This window comes from Hyalella azteca, unplaced genomic scaffold (genome assembly GCF_000764305.2).
Source record: "Hyalella azteca isolate HAZT.00-mixed unplaced genomic scaffold, Hazt_2.0.2 contig8593, whole genome shotgun sequence".
Taxonomy (NCBI): domain Eukaryota; kingdom Metazoa; phylum Arthropoda; class Malacostraca; order Amphipoda; family Hyalellidae; genus Hyalella; species Hyalella azteca.
In genome coordinates, this window is record NW_025938682.1 from 224469 (window position 1) to 241924 (window position 17456).

The 17456-nt window shown below is 37.0% G+C and overlaps 1 protein-coding gene across 1 annotated transcript in view; it reads right to left on the reverse strand.

Moving 5' to 3' along the window:
- LOC108674281 (girdin) overlaps nucleotides 1-17456 on the reverse strand; it is a 123961-nt gene that overhangs the window by 47562 nt on the left and 58943 nt on the right. The window contains exon 4 of the mRNA XM_047881685.1: nucleotides 3887-4099. Within this exon, the coding sequence (XP_047737641.1) occupies nucleotides 3887-4099 (213 nt within the window). The remainder of the gene's footprint in view (nucleotides 1-3886; nucleotides 4100-17456) is intronic.

Sequence of the window (17456 nt, forward strand, 5' to 3'; positions counted from 1 at the left end):
ATTTTTGTGTCTATAACCTAACCTAAAACCTATTAGTGTCAAACCTCTCTGATTTTCAAAGAGGCCATACTGTTGGTGCCCGTATGGCAGGTGCTAGTGTGACAGAAACTTTCCGAATGCTAGACGTTTCTAGAGGTACTGTCTCAGGGGAGAGAGAGAGAGATTATATCTGCTATTAAAAGTACTGCTTTTGAAAGAGAACGAAACACGTCCTCAGCAAAGCAGAAAGTCGAAGTTGTCTGAGAGAGACCGTCGATACCTAAAACAAATTGCGAGGGATAATCGAAAGACCACGGCTGTTAAAATTACTGCAGACCTTAATGGACACCTACAGATCCAGATCCCTGTTTCCATAAAGACTGTCCGCTGTGAGTTGCACAGATCTGGATTCGATGAAAGAGCTGAAATTACAAAACCTCTGGCTTCAAGTACAAATGCTTCAAAGCGTTTAGAGTGATGCAAAAACCTCTATAATTGGTCCCTCGAGCAATGGAAAAATGCGATTTTCTCTGAGGAATGATTGTTTACCTTATTTCCAACCTCTGACCGAGTTTAAGTTTGGAGACGGCCAAAAAGAGTCATTTAATCAAGACTGCTCTGCTCCTTCCAACTGTAAACCATGGCGGGCGTCTGTGATGATCTGGGGTTCTATTTCTTGGGAATCCGGCGGATCAATGATCTCTTCATGGAAGAATCAGCAGCCGTGACTAATTAAGAATTTTGGAGGACCAAGTTCATACAAAGGTTCAAGCACTGTTTCCGGAGGGGAACGTCATCATTCAAGATGATAATGTCCCGATCTATGCAGCTGAAATTGTAAAAAATGGCTCGAGGAATATCCTAATGAAGTTGAGGATTTCATTTGGCCACCACAATCACCAGACCTGAATATTATCGAGCATTTATGGTCGATTTTAGAGATGCAAGTCAGAAGTCAATGTCCGTCGCCATCGTCTTTAAAGTAGCTGCATGGACGGAGTTTTTCTGAAGAATGGGTTAAAATTCATTTGAAAACAATTCACTATTTGTATGAATCAATACCTAGGAGAATTGGAGCTTTAATTGCCACAAAAGATGGACCTACACCCTACTGAAATATATTTTGTGGATTTCTGAGGTGTTTCCTAAAATTTTGTCTTACCCTCGCATATGTGAATTGTGCATTCAATGTTTGTACCATAAGTTTACTGGGCAACTTGCGCCTAACGTCAGGATTTGTTAATGAAATATAATGTCATGACGCCAGTGTTAAAAACTTCGAAGAATACGTCCTAAAACATTTTATATTTGTACATATCTTTATTGAATACACATTGTGAAAGTAAAGTCAAACACTCAGAAACACCTCAAAGGTTAGCTGAAGTGATAGTGAACCTCGAAGGCTGAATTGCGACGGTGAGAGAAAAGTTACGACCAAGACCAAAGAAGTGATCAAAAGACATTTGCAAAGGCCGTCGTCAGTGTGAGAACTTATTCGGAGATAAATGTAGTGAATAAAATCAGGATCACATGCGTGGTCTCTCACACGGAGCGACAATCTAACGCAATGCCATATCTTCCAGCACCTCTGGCCTTCCAAACACGAACGTGGAATGCGATCTCAAGTTTTGCACAAGATGTTGCTAACGGGAGATTGTCTCATAGTGAATATTGAAGGTCAATGTTTAGCGATTTACTACCATAATATTTTAAAATCATACATAAATTTGACATTTAGAGCAGAAATCAAGAAATAATTACATAGAATAATACAGGGGGCTAATATTAAATAATTTTTTCAAGACAAGTGCCCTACATAAAAATTAGATGCTTCATTACAAAAGCCAGTTCCAGCATACATCAAACTTTTCCAGAAATAAAATTAGTAATATTTTAGCCGTAAAAAACTTTGTCTCGATCGCAAAAATATGATAATTGGAACCCATTGCCGGTGATTCAAAACTACTCGTGATTCGAAAACTAATCGATGAGGTGCTCCATGAAAATTAAAAATGTGCGAGTTTTATAAGACGTGAACTCAGACAGACCAAAAAATAAGTCAAGATCGACAAAGACTCTTTAAAGGTCACAGTATTCAAATACCCTTCCAACCAATTCAAAATTCATGTATTGTATCTAGTATCTAAGTGTTAATCCTAACGATATCATGAATCCATTACCACCACTTGTTCCAATCGTTTAATATATATGATCGTTGATTAATTTAAATGCAACTTTAACATTTAATACCTTAACCTTCAAGACACAGAAATTTGTTCAGCATCAAAATATTGCACTAACCTATACTAGACATACTCGACAATTGCGTGCTACAATGCTCTCCTAGATGCACAACTGACCTCTTTGATGCATTACTGACCTCTTTGATGCATAACTGACCTCGTAGATGTATTACTGACCTCTTTGATGCATAACTGACCTCGTAGATGTATTACTGACCTCTTTGATGCATAACTGACCTCCTAGATGCATTGCTGACCTCCTTGATGCATAACTGACCTCCTAGATGTATTACTGACCTCCTTGATGCACTCGACGATGGAGTGCCACATAGTTCTCCTAGAACTAGATGTATAACTGACCTCCTAGATGTATTACTGACCTCCTTGATGCACTCGAAGATGGAGCATCACAACGCTCTCCTAGATGCATAACTGACCTCCTAGATGCATAACTGACCTCCTAGATGCATAACTGACCTCTTAGATGCATAACTGACCTCCTAGATGCATAACTGACCTCCTAGATTCATAACTGACCTCCTAGATGCATAACTGACCTCCTAGATGCATATCTGACCTCCTAGATGCATATCTGACCTCCTAGATGCATATCTGACCTCCTAGATGCACAACTGACCTCAACGGAGCGACAATCTAACGCAATGCCATATCTTCCAGCACCTCTGGCCTTCCTAACACGAACGTGGAATGCGATCTCAAGTTTAGCACAAGACTTTGCAAACGGGAAATAGTCTGATAGTGAATATTGAAGGCCGTTGTTTAGCGATTTACCACCATTATAATTTAAATCGTACATAAATTTGACTTTTAAAGCAGAAGTCTAAAAAAATGACATAGAATAATACTGTGGCTAAAATTACCTAATTTTTTCAAGCCCTACATAAAAATTGTATCCTTCATTACAAAAGCCAGTTCAAGCATGCATCAAAGTTTTCACGAAATAAATTAAGAATATTTTAGCCATAACTTTTAAAAAAGCTTCATTTCGATATGATATGATTTAAATCTGATAATTGAAAACAATTGCTGGAAAGGCATTGATTCATAACTACTCGTGATTCAAAAACTAATCGTTGAGCAGCTCCATCAAAAGGAAAAATGTACAAGTGTTTTCAAAACGGCTCACTCGGACAGACCAAAAAATTTCAAAATCGACAGAAGACTCTTCAAAGGTCACAGTGTTCAAATACCCTTCTAACCAACTCAAAATTCCTGGATTGCTTGTAAGTGTTAATCCTAACAATATTATTATCCAAGTTTAACATTTAAAACCTACTAAACGTACTCGACTATTGCGTGCTATAATGCTCTCCTATAAATATATAACTGACCTCTTTGATGCATTAATGCCCTTCTTGATGCATAGCTGACCTCCTTGATGCATAGCTGACCTTTTTGATGCATAACGGACCGTTTCGATACATAACTGACCTCCAAGTTGCATAACTAACCTCTTTGATGCAATCGACGATGGAGTTATTCAACGCTCTAATAGATGCATACTGACCTCCTAGATGCATACTGACCTCCTAGATGCATACTGACCTCCTAGATGCATACTGACCTCCTAGATGCATACTGACCTCCTAGATGCATAACTGACCTCCTAGATGCATATCTGACCTCCTAGATGCATTACTGACCTCTTTGATGCACTCGACGATGGAGTGCTGCACGTCGAGGTCGAGTGTTTTGATGTTCTGTACAATGGAGAGTTTATGGCAGCTCTGCACGGCGCAGGCCAGCAGCAGCAGCAAGAGCTTCCTGAGCTCGCGCACCCCCGCTGCCGTGTGCGGCTGACGCGAGAGCAGCACCAGGTCAGGCAGCGTCTGCATCTGCTGCTGCCCTACAACTTCCTGCAAACAAAAAACATTTATGTTGATAAATTAAATGTATTGTGATAATTTAAGACTCAATTAGCATGGGATTTTGGCTTAAATTAGCAGGTTGTTTCATTTATGCAAATAAATTAGATGTATTGTAATAAATTAGATGTATTGTGACAATTTANAGATTTTGGCTTAAATTAGCAGGTTGTTTCATTTATGCAAATAAATTAGATGTATTGTAATAAATTAGATGTATTGTGACAATTTAGGACTCTATTCGCATGATATTTTAGCGTAAATTGGCAGGTTGTTTCATTTATGCAAATAAATTAGATGTATTGTGATCATTTAGGACTCAATTAGCATGGGATTTTAGCTTAAATTTGCAGGTTGTTTCTATTGGTTAGTCTTGGAGTGATTTAAGAACCATGTCACATAAAATTCTGTCCAGATTAACAAAATAGTCTTTAATGTGCCTTAATGACGAGTTTAACATCAATATTTTAATATAATTATTTATAATTTGGTATACGAGATGACAAATATATATACGTAGAAGCATATAAAGTTTGAAATTGCTGTTGAAATATTCATATCGAAATAATGTAGCTGGTAAGTTTCCACGACTGAAAGACGAACGATTTTGACGAACGATTAAAATGTCGTGCGTCTTTGTCGAAAAAAAGACGAACGATTAAGATGTCGAGATAAAAACCGAACAGCAATAGAAAATAACCACAGTAACGCTTCAGATTGAGCAACAGATTATGCGAATTCAAATATGCACTGAAATAAAATAATGTGATTGAAGGAATATAGTCAATATACACAATAACATCAAAGCGAGGGTAAAATAATTGAAACGAAGGCGAACTATCATAATGAATTTAAGATCACATAAACAACAGTAGAGTAAAAACATTCATTGGCAGTAAAATTGTAAAAAATAGAATTGACGAAATTAGAAGATAACGTAAACTCAACCACATAATTTAAGTGGCCGTTAAATTCCACCAATCAAAACTAATATCCAGTATTTCATAGCCTCTGAAGCAACAGATAAAATGCATTGTAAGCGGAATACACTTGGACGAGTGCAAAGCTCTGATCAGCGTCAACAAAGCGAAGGCTTATAGATGTGCGGATGGTACTTATTTTGACCACGATAATACCAGGCAGTCTTCGCAACCTGAGTGTGAAGAGAAATCAGGCTAGATTGCAACTCAGTCACACGTTACTTGGGACTCGATCTAATGTGCTTAATACGCAGGCACAAAATGAAACAGTTGCAGGCTTGAAATGACATTTCTTATCTTGAATGAATTTCATATCTGTCTTCTGAGCAGCGACCGACAGATTTAAAAAATGGCTAAAAATGGCCGATTACTTAGGGAAAAGATTTACCAATACTCTATCAAAACATAAAAATACTACATGCAGTACATGGTATTTGATGATACAATGAAATACCATCAAAAGACCGAAATCATACCTCTAATGCCATCAAACAGGTCAATGCCAATAAACTAATAATTACACAAACAAACAATGGCCAATTTTGTAACCTATACGATAAAAAATATTAAGCTATTTGCCCGAACAATTAATATGGCAAGCTGATAACACCGATGCTGTTATTCTCGACACTGTGTTTCGCTATTTCAATTATTGAATTTCTTCCGGAGAAAGTTATAGGAATATTTCGGATGACGACCGTATTCCGTGAGAGAGGTCTGTAATCACGCAGAGTATTGGCACGAGTCCGTAAAAGTTGAAACGATGATTGGTTTTAAAGATATTGTGGATGAACGAGGACAAAAAATCCGTTGCCAAGAGTTGACATTTCTTAGAATATATATTTAAACTTACAAACGAATCCTCATGAGAAACAAGCATAGGTAAGCGCTGGCGATGATGCTCAGAGCTAACCAAAATCTTTACGAATTCAGATCTGCATCACAAGTATAATTCGCGCTCGAATACAAAGAAGAACACTAGGTACTACTCAAGACCATGAATATAAATGATCAGACCCACATATTCATGGGATGAATTTCGATTACGAGGTCCGGGGAGTTGGTCCGCAACGTTGATCTCTGTCATTCACCTCTGTATGCATCTTTTGAACCAGTGAATTAGAAATGCATATAAAAGGCCGAGGGGCCGCAATATATTTTGTGCGTAGCGAGTTATGGAGAAGCAAATTCAATTTATTGCACGAGCGTCCGGCAATCTGTTGCATCAACATACAATGGCAAGCCAATCAAAGCAGCTTGCGAGCCTTCATGCCTCAAAAATTTATGACTAAACGAATAATAAAAAATGGGGAGATATTATTAGGTTGGGTGTTGAATAGGTTGGGTGTTAAATAGTGTGGGTAATAAGTAGATATATACGGTAATTTGTAAAGATAAAAAAGGGAGTGGTAATCTATTATACATTCAAAAACTATGTAAGCGATCTCAGTGGAAAATACATTCAAACCAACAAAAAAATAATTAACGAAATATTCCAGCGTCACAACACGACCAGTTGAAATAAATTTACCATTACACGTAAATTAACTCCATAAGATACGAATTATGCATAAAGGGCAAAGGTTTTATAATAATACGCTGAATATGGCAACAGCTTTGAGTTTGACAACATAGCGCGTGAAGGAAATGAATTACGCAGAGAACATTGTTGCCTTGCCAACTGCTGAATGAAAGATTTTTGAAGCACGAATTATGATGCTTCAGTGTGAACGCCTAGCTATATTGTACACAAGTGAGTTATCTAATTATTTTATGAATATTCGCGATTTCTTGTCTTAATAGGAAATTGCAGGTAAAATTTCCGAATTCGATTTGAAAATTTGAATTATTCAAGAAGATTTTTTATTGTTTATGTTTTCTATTAGTAAATACATTACTATTGGATTTGGTGCCGTTTTCTTGCTTTCCAATTTTGAGTCATTGGACCAATTTTGTCAGGATTAACAAATTTTGTCACCGTTCATACAAGATCGCTTCTTCGCCAGCCAATCATTCTTTTTTGAAAGCGATCACAAAAATGAGCAAGAAGAAACAAACAATCTCGAAAATATTCGCGCTCACAAAGAAAAGAATCATCAAGCGCTCAATAAATATATTGATGAACAGACTAGACCTTTGGATAGATGACCATCACCGGCAGCTAACCTCCAATCACCATCAGCTCTAATTATCTAGTGAGGAGACGGTGAAGTCATAATAGCTGGCATGGTTTAAACATCAGTCTAACAAGGAATTATTGACTGTTTCTCGGTGGCCACTAGCGGGCCATTGATGGAAATTCGCATCCAAAGGCCAATAATGAGACCGCAGGAATTCTTGGGTTAAGGCTATGCATACACAGACCTGATTAACCACAGACTTAATTGACCTTGGAGAAGAAGACGCATTCAAGGTCAAAAAGGTATGCTTAAAGATATGGTATGCAAAAAGGTATGCTTTAGGTATGCTACGGGCCTACGGCCCTCGCAAGCCGTAGTTTGGAAACCCCTGCTTAAAACAGAAGTGAGGATCGAAAGCAATTTGTGCACACTGAAAAACTATACAATTCCTTATATTTTAAAACGATTAATAAACTCGATCAAAACTCTTATTACTTCTTTATTTACAGACGACGTTGTGTAGCCGCGAGTCACAAGAAGAAAATTTTTCAAGAAAAAAATAAAAATAATATAGTTTAAAAAAAACATTACGAAACGGAAAGAGAGCGATTATAAATTATGAACGCATCAATAAATGGCATTGATTTTATTAAACAAAAATATTAAATATCAAATAAAAAATGACATTAATTAAATTAGGTAGCTGTAATTTCATTAATCAAATGATCAGAAAATGGGCAACACAAAAAACTCAGAAGTTGAAAAAATACGATCACTGTTATAACAATAGGGAATAAAAATGAAAAGGAGCCTCCACAGAAAGGGTTATCCATGATGATTCCATTACACTTTTCAGCAACAACGTCTTATTAATGGATAAATTTCATCAGCACTCCGAGTCCTGTTTTTTTTCGATAAAATGTTAGGTCTTGTTTAAGTTTTATGTCTGTCTTACAATTTTGATATAATAATATGATTTTATTCATTTTTAGCTTTTCTCATGATGGAGCTGGACTCCGAAACGTTTTCGATATCGATATGGTGAATTTGCTTGGTGTTTTCTTTGCTTTTACATTCCTTATCAGCACTCCAGGTGTAGAAACTAAACTTGGAGCAATTCTCCCGTACAAGTGGCATGAGCGTAAATAAACTTCGCTCAAATTTATATAGGAGCGAGTATAAGAGCGAACATCTACGGCCCGGCAAACCAGCAGTTGCCAGCTCATCCTACTGGCAGTGAGCCAAACAATATAAAGTAGCTGCTCTTGTCATGCTTTCGCAGCTAATTTTTCATCTCTAAAGTGCAGCTGCATCAGTTTGTTCTTTTATTAAAGTTATGTTTGGTTAAACGCCATGAGATGTGTCGTCAATTGCAGTGGTTGCTGCTTAAAATGACACGGATGGTTTTACAATAATTCAAGTTTTCATTGCAGTCGATTTTGTTCTTGATGCTGCTGATATGATCCTTTGCCTGATACGATCATTCTAATTGTAGAGATGTTGCGTTTTTTGAGTGTTACAGTATAGCAAAATAAAGGTGATTTCGTAGCTGGTAATAATATTAATAATAATAATAATAATGTTGAAACTTATTCTGTTTCCTACTGATGTCATTCCAGCAATTGATGGTCGTTGTGATATTCTGGTTATGATATCCTTATACTAGAAGATGTGCTCAATGATCCTCCATTGATATAATTTTCATGAAGTTCACAGAGCGTGGACTGTGAACAAACTTGCAAACTTGTCGACACATTCTTGCCAAAACAACTCAAAATTCAATTAAAACTAAAGTAGAAATCTATAAGAATTTAATCTAAAATTGTAAGCAAATAAAAGTTATTTATTTTCGTTAGCTAAGTAAAACTATATAACATCGAAACATATTCAATACTGTCAACCAATGTTCGATTTCTTCAATACAATTTTCACAAACAATGGCGTGCATAATTTGGAAGAGTTCGTTAATGATTAAAAAATCTGATGGTTCGGATAATCAACCACAGTTCAGTTCATCTTGAAGCCATTAATGCAAATTACGTGGTAAGACACCGCAAAAAAAATCCGAAATTGGTCATGCAGTTACATCTCAAAATAAGATCGTCAGATCACATGTAAAGGTGCTTCTTCGGCTGTGCTAATTTCTGGATTAAAGGGCAGATGCAAATATGTCAGCCCATAACCTAAGACGGCGTCTCGATGACCAAATAACACAAAACTGACAGCAAACCGGAAATTTGCCTTATACTTTCTAAAGCGAACTAAACCGAATTAGTCTCCAAAGAAAAAATATTTTTGCTCATGATTAATTATTGATTTTACAAATTATTTATTCGATCCGTATAATTTAAACTGCCTCAAGCCACTTCTCCAAAGAAAACGTGAAAAAGTCGAAAACAAATTTTGAGATCACTTTTGCATTGGCAGCGCTATTTAATTATACCAGCCAGGGGACAAAAAATCCATACCCTGCGGAGAGTAAGTGAAATCGTACTAAGTTGCATTCTTGAAGGAAAAGTTGGCTGGCTAAGCATGCAGGGTTACTGCGCGTAACTTGCAAGGTAGCGAACATGTTCGAGATCATGGCTACGCACCGCTGATAAACGCCAACAATGTGAAGGTAACAAATACAATAATCGTATCAGTGACCGTAATTATTGTCCTCCGTCTATTATTCAGAGCGAATAACGGTAATCGTTCATATGGAACGTTATAGATCCCAAACCCCCTCCCCCCCCAAAAAAATGAAAAGGTTGGTAAAAAAGAACGATCTCTATACTTCACTTGCTTACTATTCTAGTATGAATAGAATTATTTCAGGCTTCTCACGAATTTATTCCAACATTAGAATTTCCACACGGTACCAGCACTATTTGAGGACGGCGAGAGAGAGAAACATTCCAGCGGAGATCTGGCGTGGTAGAGGCTAGAGGCCATCAGGGTAGGCGGGGTGACAACTCTCCAGTGCAGGCGGGGTGACAGCTCTCCAGGGCAGGCGGGGTGACAGCTCCCCAGGGCAGGCGGGGTGACAGCTCTCCAGGACCGGCGGGGTGACAGCTCTCCAGGGCAGGCGGGGTGACAGCTCCCCAGGGCAGGCGGGGTGACAGTTTCAGTTAACCAGGATCAGGTTCTGTATTGGACAGACTCGATCTCCCTGCGGCATTCGCGCTTCCTATAAAGCTTCTCATCTTTGGTCCATCAAACGCTGATACTATTTACGACCGGACGGGATGCATACTATAAGTCATGGGCTTTCCATAAAACCAGCCTTTGGTTAATGAAGTGATTTGGTAAATGAACTAAGGATGAATTGTTATCATGCTACACTTGAGATGAGCTTTTAACCACCGTATATGTTGGCATCTCAAATCTATCCCATACCGTGCCACTATTCCACTGATATGACGTCATACATTTTTCCGTAAAAAATCAACCTCTGGCGAAGGAATTTCAAGCATCCCGCTTATAAGCGTGCCGTTGAAGACCATCTTGGTCATGAAGATCCGAGCGGTGAGGTAACCTAGAAGGTCGAGAGTGTCATGAATACGTCAAGCAACCACGCGCATAAGGCGCTGTGGAGAAAGTGACCACTCGGCGAATGGGGGGGGGGGGGGGGCGGGGGTGTCGTATCATGCACCCCTTGTGAACTCTCGGGGTCACCGTTCCTCACACAGGCACGCCAATTGCTCTTCTTGGTATGCGAGCAAACACTAACCTTTATTGCCTCCAACATGCATGCATTTAGAGGACCGAATCAAGGATATCCGCGGGTGTGTGGGCGTTAAGTTTTAGATTTAGATGAAATTATGTTGAACACGATAATGTCGGCGAGTGAGTGTTTCGAATAGAACTTTAGATGCTATTACCAGTTTATTTCTTACAGCTAAAAGAAAAATAAAGATCCGTGACTGGATGCGTATATTTAATGCATAATATTGAAGAGCGCGCGATACGCGCTACAATTTACGAATTGTATTTTTAATACAATAGGCTAGTGCAACAATTTAGTATCCTTGCGTCTAAACTTCTGATAAAGTGAACCCATTAATTTTGCGCCGTTATTTCAAATAAAACCAAATTATACCAGCGACTCCAAAACTGTTAATATCGTGAGAGAACAACATGACCAAATATTGCGGTAAAAGTTGCATTTTTGTGAAATGAGCGTTAGCTCATTTGGACGTTGTGTCAGTATTTGGACACAAAATGTAACGTTAGCTCAATATTTTTGTCGACTGTACAACATTTTGAACTAATGCAATTTTATAAAGAAGGTTTTTTCCTCCGTAAGTAATTAATTCAATTAAATCAATTAAACACAATAATCGATAGTTGTAATTATTAATCGTGATGTAACTGATGATATTCTCATAACCAAAATCGCCATGAAGGGAAACTTGAATACACTCGACTTTTGCAGTGGGAAGATGAATAATGAATTATCAGAACGGCGACAAAGCACGCTAAGGGAAATCAGAACTCATATTGCATCGTGCGCGTATAGAATGAACCAAACATTAATTCTAGTTCTCGTACGAAACAGCTGCATAAATCTTTAAGACGTAAATGCACGGTTATAAATTTCTCCACGACGATGCATGGGCGAACCACAAGAGCTGGAAAATTAGCCACGTCATATACGATAGGAACACTGCTGTCGAGCACACCAATCCAAAATCTACCACCACAGTATAGTTCCTTTAAAACGCAAGGTGATTAAGAAATTTTTTTTCATGAAAACCTTGTCAACTAATTTTTTTCCTGTGCGCCTCGTTCAGAATTTATCAAAAAAAGTAATATTTAGTAAAATTAAATTCCTGAACGTAATTATAGGCCAAAATTGCAGGCCCTCCGAACGATCAAATACTACTCTATTTGCACTTATTAAGTAACAATTAGAGAAGCATTAATTGATAATAAGTAATTATGAATTATGGAATACGTAAAGATTTTAAGCACTTATTAAAATTTTCGGAACGATAAAAGAAGTATTTTATCGAACAATTGTACTTTTATTTTATTCTTTCGCAAAACTTGAAGGAATTCAGAATCCAATGAAACGTTTAGTTCCATCTTATATTGACAATTCCAGTCAAATTAACAAAAAAATTTAAAGACTGATGAAATTTCCGTCGATGCACTTGATAGCTACATCATCGAAAATCTGCATTCTCTTACTGTCATTTTCCTGTAAATATAATAAAAAAAACGCCTAAAAAATCATCAAATACCGTGAAAAATTTCCAGGGTTTCTAGTTCACAATAGACGACACTAGGATCGTATGTAATTCACAGCGTTGAAAATACAGTTAATGAAGGGCGAGCGCTGAAGCGTTAGACTGCAAATGTCGCTAGGTCGCCAACTCGAATCAAGTCAACTTTCACAGCTCGCGATAAGAATATTGTGCTGGTCGCTGACTCTGGCAGTTAGAAATCTAGCCTTCACTTTCAATTGTGTTCAATCCGCTACACTAGAGACACCTGCAAAGCAGTTGTGGCACTCACTAATGCCAGAGATTTCCCTTAGTAATAATTGGAGTTAAATCCGCGAATGGTTCATTGTTGACACTTGAGACAATCAATCGAATTAGCCGAGGAAAAATTTATCTTCAAGAATCATTGAGATCGGAAATAAGAACGAATATCGGAATTTAAAAAATCTAAGAGCAAGATATAAAATTTTACTCATCGGAACGAACACTGAAATAAAAACATTCAGGTTGGGATCCTTGAAGAGATCTCAGCAAAAGCGCATTTCTCTGTATTATTATGATTTGTTTAGATTATTTCCAGGAGAAATTCTAATATCTCTGCAACATCTCGAAACAAAATAATGTTTATAATCATTAATGAGCTTCTGAAATCAAAGCGCAGCTGTAAAGAGATTATGCACTTACATTGCAAGAGAATATTTGCAACGCGAGCACACTATCAGATCAAGATAATTAAATTACTCTCCTTATCGTTCATGGCAATTAACCAAAGAATCTCGCTTTTTATAACCATTCATCTTCACTATTGACCTTTACTTAAACATTTATATTACGTTTAGAAGATCCTGAACCGTTATCGCAGTTCGTGCGAAATCGTTAGTTATCACTGCAGAACGGGAGCACAGAACACGAGTTCTAAGCATCGTACGTACAGCATTCAAGACTGGTACAGATATCTGGACCAAGACCGAGCTGAGATAAAGCACGGCAGGCGAGCAGTCAAGTTGTGGAGGAGTCCAACGCATACTGCTCCTAAAATGTGTAATTTCAAGTTGGTAACAGGTGAATTTAAAGTTGATAACTGCGTAATTTCAAGTTGGTAATGGTGTAATTTCCAGTTGGCAACTGTGCAATTTCGTTCTCTGAACTAAGCAGTTTCAAGTTTTAGAATCATGTGATTTCCGATTCCCGAACCGTGCTATTTCAACTTCCTACAACGAGAAAATCTAAGTTCCTGAACCATGCGATATTAAATTTCTGAACTATGAAATTTCAAGTTCTGAACGCCGAACAAATTTCAAGTTCTGGAGTCATGCAATTGATAACCCCATTTACCTTCATAACCACACGAGTTCCCGAACTGAACAATTCAAGTTTTTGAAAGATCATATTTCGAGATCTCGAACTGCACCTGTCCAAGTTTCTGAACTGCATGGGCAATTTTAATTTTCTGCATGTCCAATTTGAAGCTATTGAGCTGTGCAATCTCAAATTCATGAAAGACACTATTTTAGGTTCTTCTAATGAGCAGTTAAAAATTTTTCAATTGGGTATTCTCAGGTTCCTGAAATTTTAGTTTTATGTGAAATCGTGATAAATACAGATATATATCCATGTGCATCGTCTGAGTCGAGCATAACTTAATAAAATTCAGAAGGTTTTTGTTGTCTCATTCTGACATATGAAAAATAAAGCAGCTTTCATTTACTAATCAACGCTGGCGTAAAGACAATAAATGGTTCCAAAACAAGGACAAATTTTTACCTTTCCTTACTTTCTTTTCCAACCGCATTAAATGAACATCATAAATAAAGAGAATATTCGAAATAACGCCAATAATTTTTGTATAATAAACAATCACCCACGAATTGATAAGTACACATACACATCGCTAACTCCAAACATTGAAGAACACTTTCTCAATTAAGTCACTCAAGTGACTACTACAGAGCTTCAGATCGAGCCATGTAATTCATAGGGTACTGACGAGACTCCGATCGCCAGTCGCGTATTGACGTATGTCAAGTGCATGCTATAAAAACCATGTACTTAAATCAATGAAATCGACCAATAATAACCGCTGGCTTCTGATCACGAAATTCAAGGCTACGATTGAGCGATCTAAGATATGAAATCTACACGTTGATAAATTTAACTGAAAGCGTTGCCAACACGGGTTAAACTAAATTTTCTTCTTCAAAGTAATGCATTAACATTACATAATAACTAAATTTTCAACGAGATAAGTAATATTGAACAACTTATGATGATTTTTGTGAATTTTACACATAATTATTTTCATTGATAGGTGGATTGCAAGCCAATTATGAAGCTGAAACGGAAAAGTGAATTCAAGTATTAACTAGTAGCTTTCCGACTAAGCGAGCCTCGCGAAATAACATATAATATATAACATATAATATATATAAAAGCGCCGAATTTTAATATCAACTCCGATTTGAAACGTTTTTATTGAAAGAGAAAAGTAATCAACGAATAAACGTGACGGATTTCTTGAAGAAATCAGAGACGATTTAATTTTTCTAATTGCAGAGCGGATTTAAAAGTACGCTTTGTCCCTGGAGAAATGTTGGTAAATAATAAATTTAGGTATTGCATATCGAAACTTATTACTAACACGAGCATTTGAACATTTGCCTTATCTTGAAAATTGTGCTTCAGAATGGTTTTTGATTGAATATTCCCGGATATTAAACACTATTTCAGCAAATGTTTAAAATTTCACAGGATCTTGGAATATTCTAACATTACTTAGGGTTAATTAGCGATCCTACAATGAATATTATATAAGCGAATGCAATATTCTAAAAATTATTAATGTTTTTAATTGCCAACATAATACAAAAATTCGTATTAATTATGATTTAGACATTGAGGTTAAAAAAGAAATAACATGGAATTTAAGATAACAACGATAGCGCTTAGATTCTAAAATGGAGAGAGTCTGTGAGCCAAAGTGCGTGTAGAACTTTACAGTAACGCGCTTTTTAAAAAATCGAAGCCAAAAGTGGATCACTTCATGAGAAATACTCGACTTTTAAAGGCAGATTTTGAGCGGTGAATCGAAGGAGTTTTCGAGTCACGGACGATTGGTAATCACCTAAAAAGCTCCCGGTTTCTTTGGAACTCTTGAAAATATCTATTGGACCGAAGCAGTGGCTAACGGAACGCGGTTGATGCCGGAATAGAAAAGATCAACCAAATTTATAAAATTTGCAAGAAAAATAACCAACTATAATTAAATATTTACTTTTATCAAGAAAAACACCGACTATCATTATATTCCTGAAGGAGTATTTAGAGTCCATTATCTCCTAAATGGCACGAATAGTTGAAATAACATTAATTTTGAAATTATGTAAAATAAAATTTTTTTGCCAAGACTGAACAGTGAACAACAGCTAAACTTATTAAAATTAAATATCATTTAAAAATTGACAAAGTAAGCGTGAAAACATGGACATACATGTTGCATTAACCTAATTTATTCATTCGCAATGTTTTCCGTTGTATATTTAAAATGGTGTAAGGGCCATAAAAAGGCATTAGCGAATGAGAATGCAATCTTGCGTAGGGCCGCATCCGAATGACCTGCAAACAACAAGAAACGTTCCTGCAAAACAAAGCTCGACTCACGAAGTCACGAAGACTGATGAGCTACGAAGCATTTCTTGTCTCCAGAGATCCAGTGACCGACTTAACAGTTTCGAAAAACGGAACTCAAAGACTGGGTTCCCGCAAACAACCGAAACAAGAGACAAAAACGTCTCAATTCAAGGCAGGAATGCAAGGGATTCCGACGAAGTTCCGCGTCACGCCGAGGCAACTTCATTACACTCAGGTGCTCCAGGAATGCAAGACGAGAACTTTTGCCGACAATGAGAAGCCGAGAAATGCAAATACGAAGAAAGTTAAACGCGTACTCACATTACGACAAATTATTATGTGAACACGGAAGAAATGCAAACAACGTTACTCCGTACAGAAAGTCTAACCCTATAGCAGAAAAAATGAGCAGACTCGATAAAGAAAATGAGACTCAGCATAAAATTTGTAGCAGAACTTGTAAGAAGTCGATACGAGTGTCTGATTATATATATAATTTCACCGCTGTGCAATAACCGCGATGCTTACATACACAACAAAACACCATCAATGCCATGGACTACTAAATAAAATTGAACGCAAAATTCAGAAATTTGAATAAATTTCCCTCTGATTAAATCTTTGATTATTATTATTATTTGCTTGATTATAAATTAAGATACGAACAAGAATCAGCAGCCCCAACTTGCCTTCAGAACTATTTTTAATGCGCCCCAGCAGTAATGAGTTCCAACTAACGGTGTTTGGTGTATATTCAAGTCTCATCTCGACGCAACCAATTCATAATTAAGCTCGACATGAATTTCGCCCCTGAATTGATTCCTTATATTATTTTTTGGAAATTAGGAAAAAAATTTAGACTGAGTCTTCATAAAACGCAAATGTTGGGGCCACAAGTAAGTGAGATAAGTGGAAAATTTCCATCCATTCACTTAGCATTCTGAGACAAGAAATTCTCTAGAGTCTAGTTCTTTATAGATTTTCTTAATTGTGTCCCTAAGACACATGTGGAATTACTCGTAAATTTTGGCACAGACAGATACTCCCAAGACGAAATTAATATGAGAAAATAGACAACACATCAATACTCGTTTATGTTCAATAGTCTAGAAGAATAATTAAAATAACTAAAGAATTCTATATTTTCATTTCGATTAAGCACTCATATGATGCTCCTGGCTCGTTTAATATGTGAACCGATACGAAAAAGTTTTAGAGCATTATTCGAACGCTTTATCATTACATGTTCGTGAATTATGTGACTCGCTGGCACTTATCCACCCAGTTCATCGATAAATTCCACAGTGTCCCAAAGAACATCGACACAAAAGTAATATATATTACCTAGTTTAGTTATTCCACCAGCAGCTGAATCTTGTCCCAACGGAGGGAAAATATAGTAAAAAGT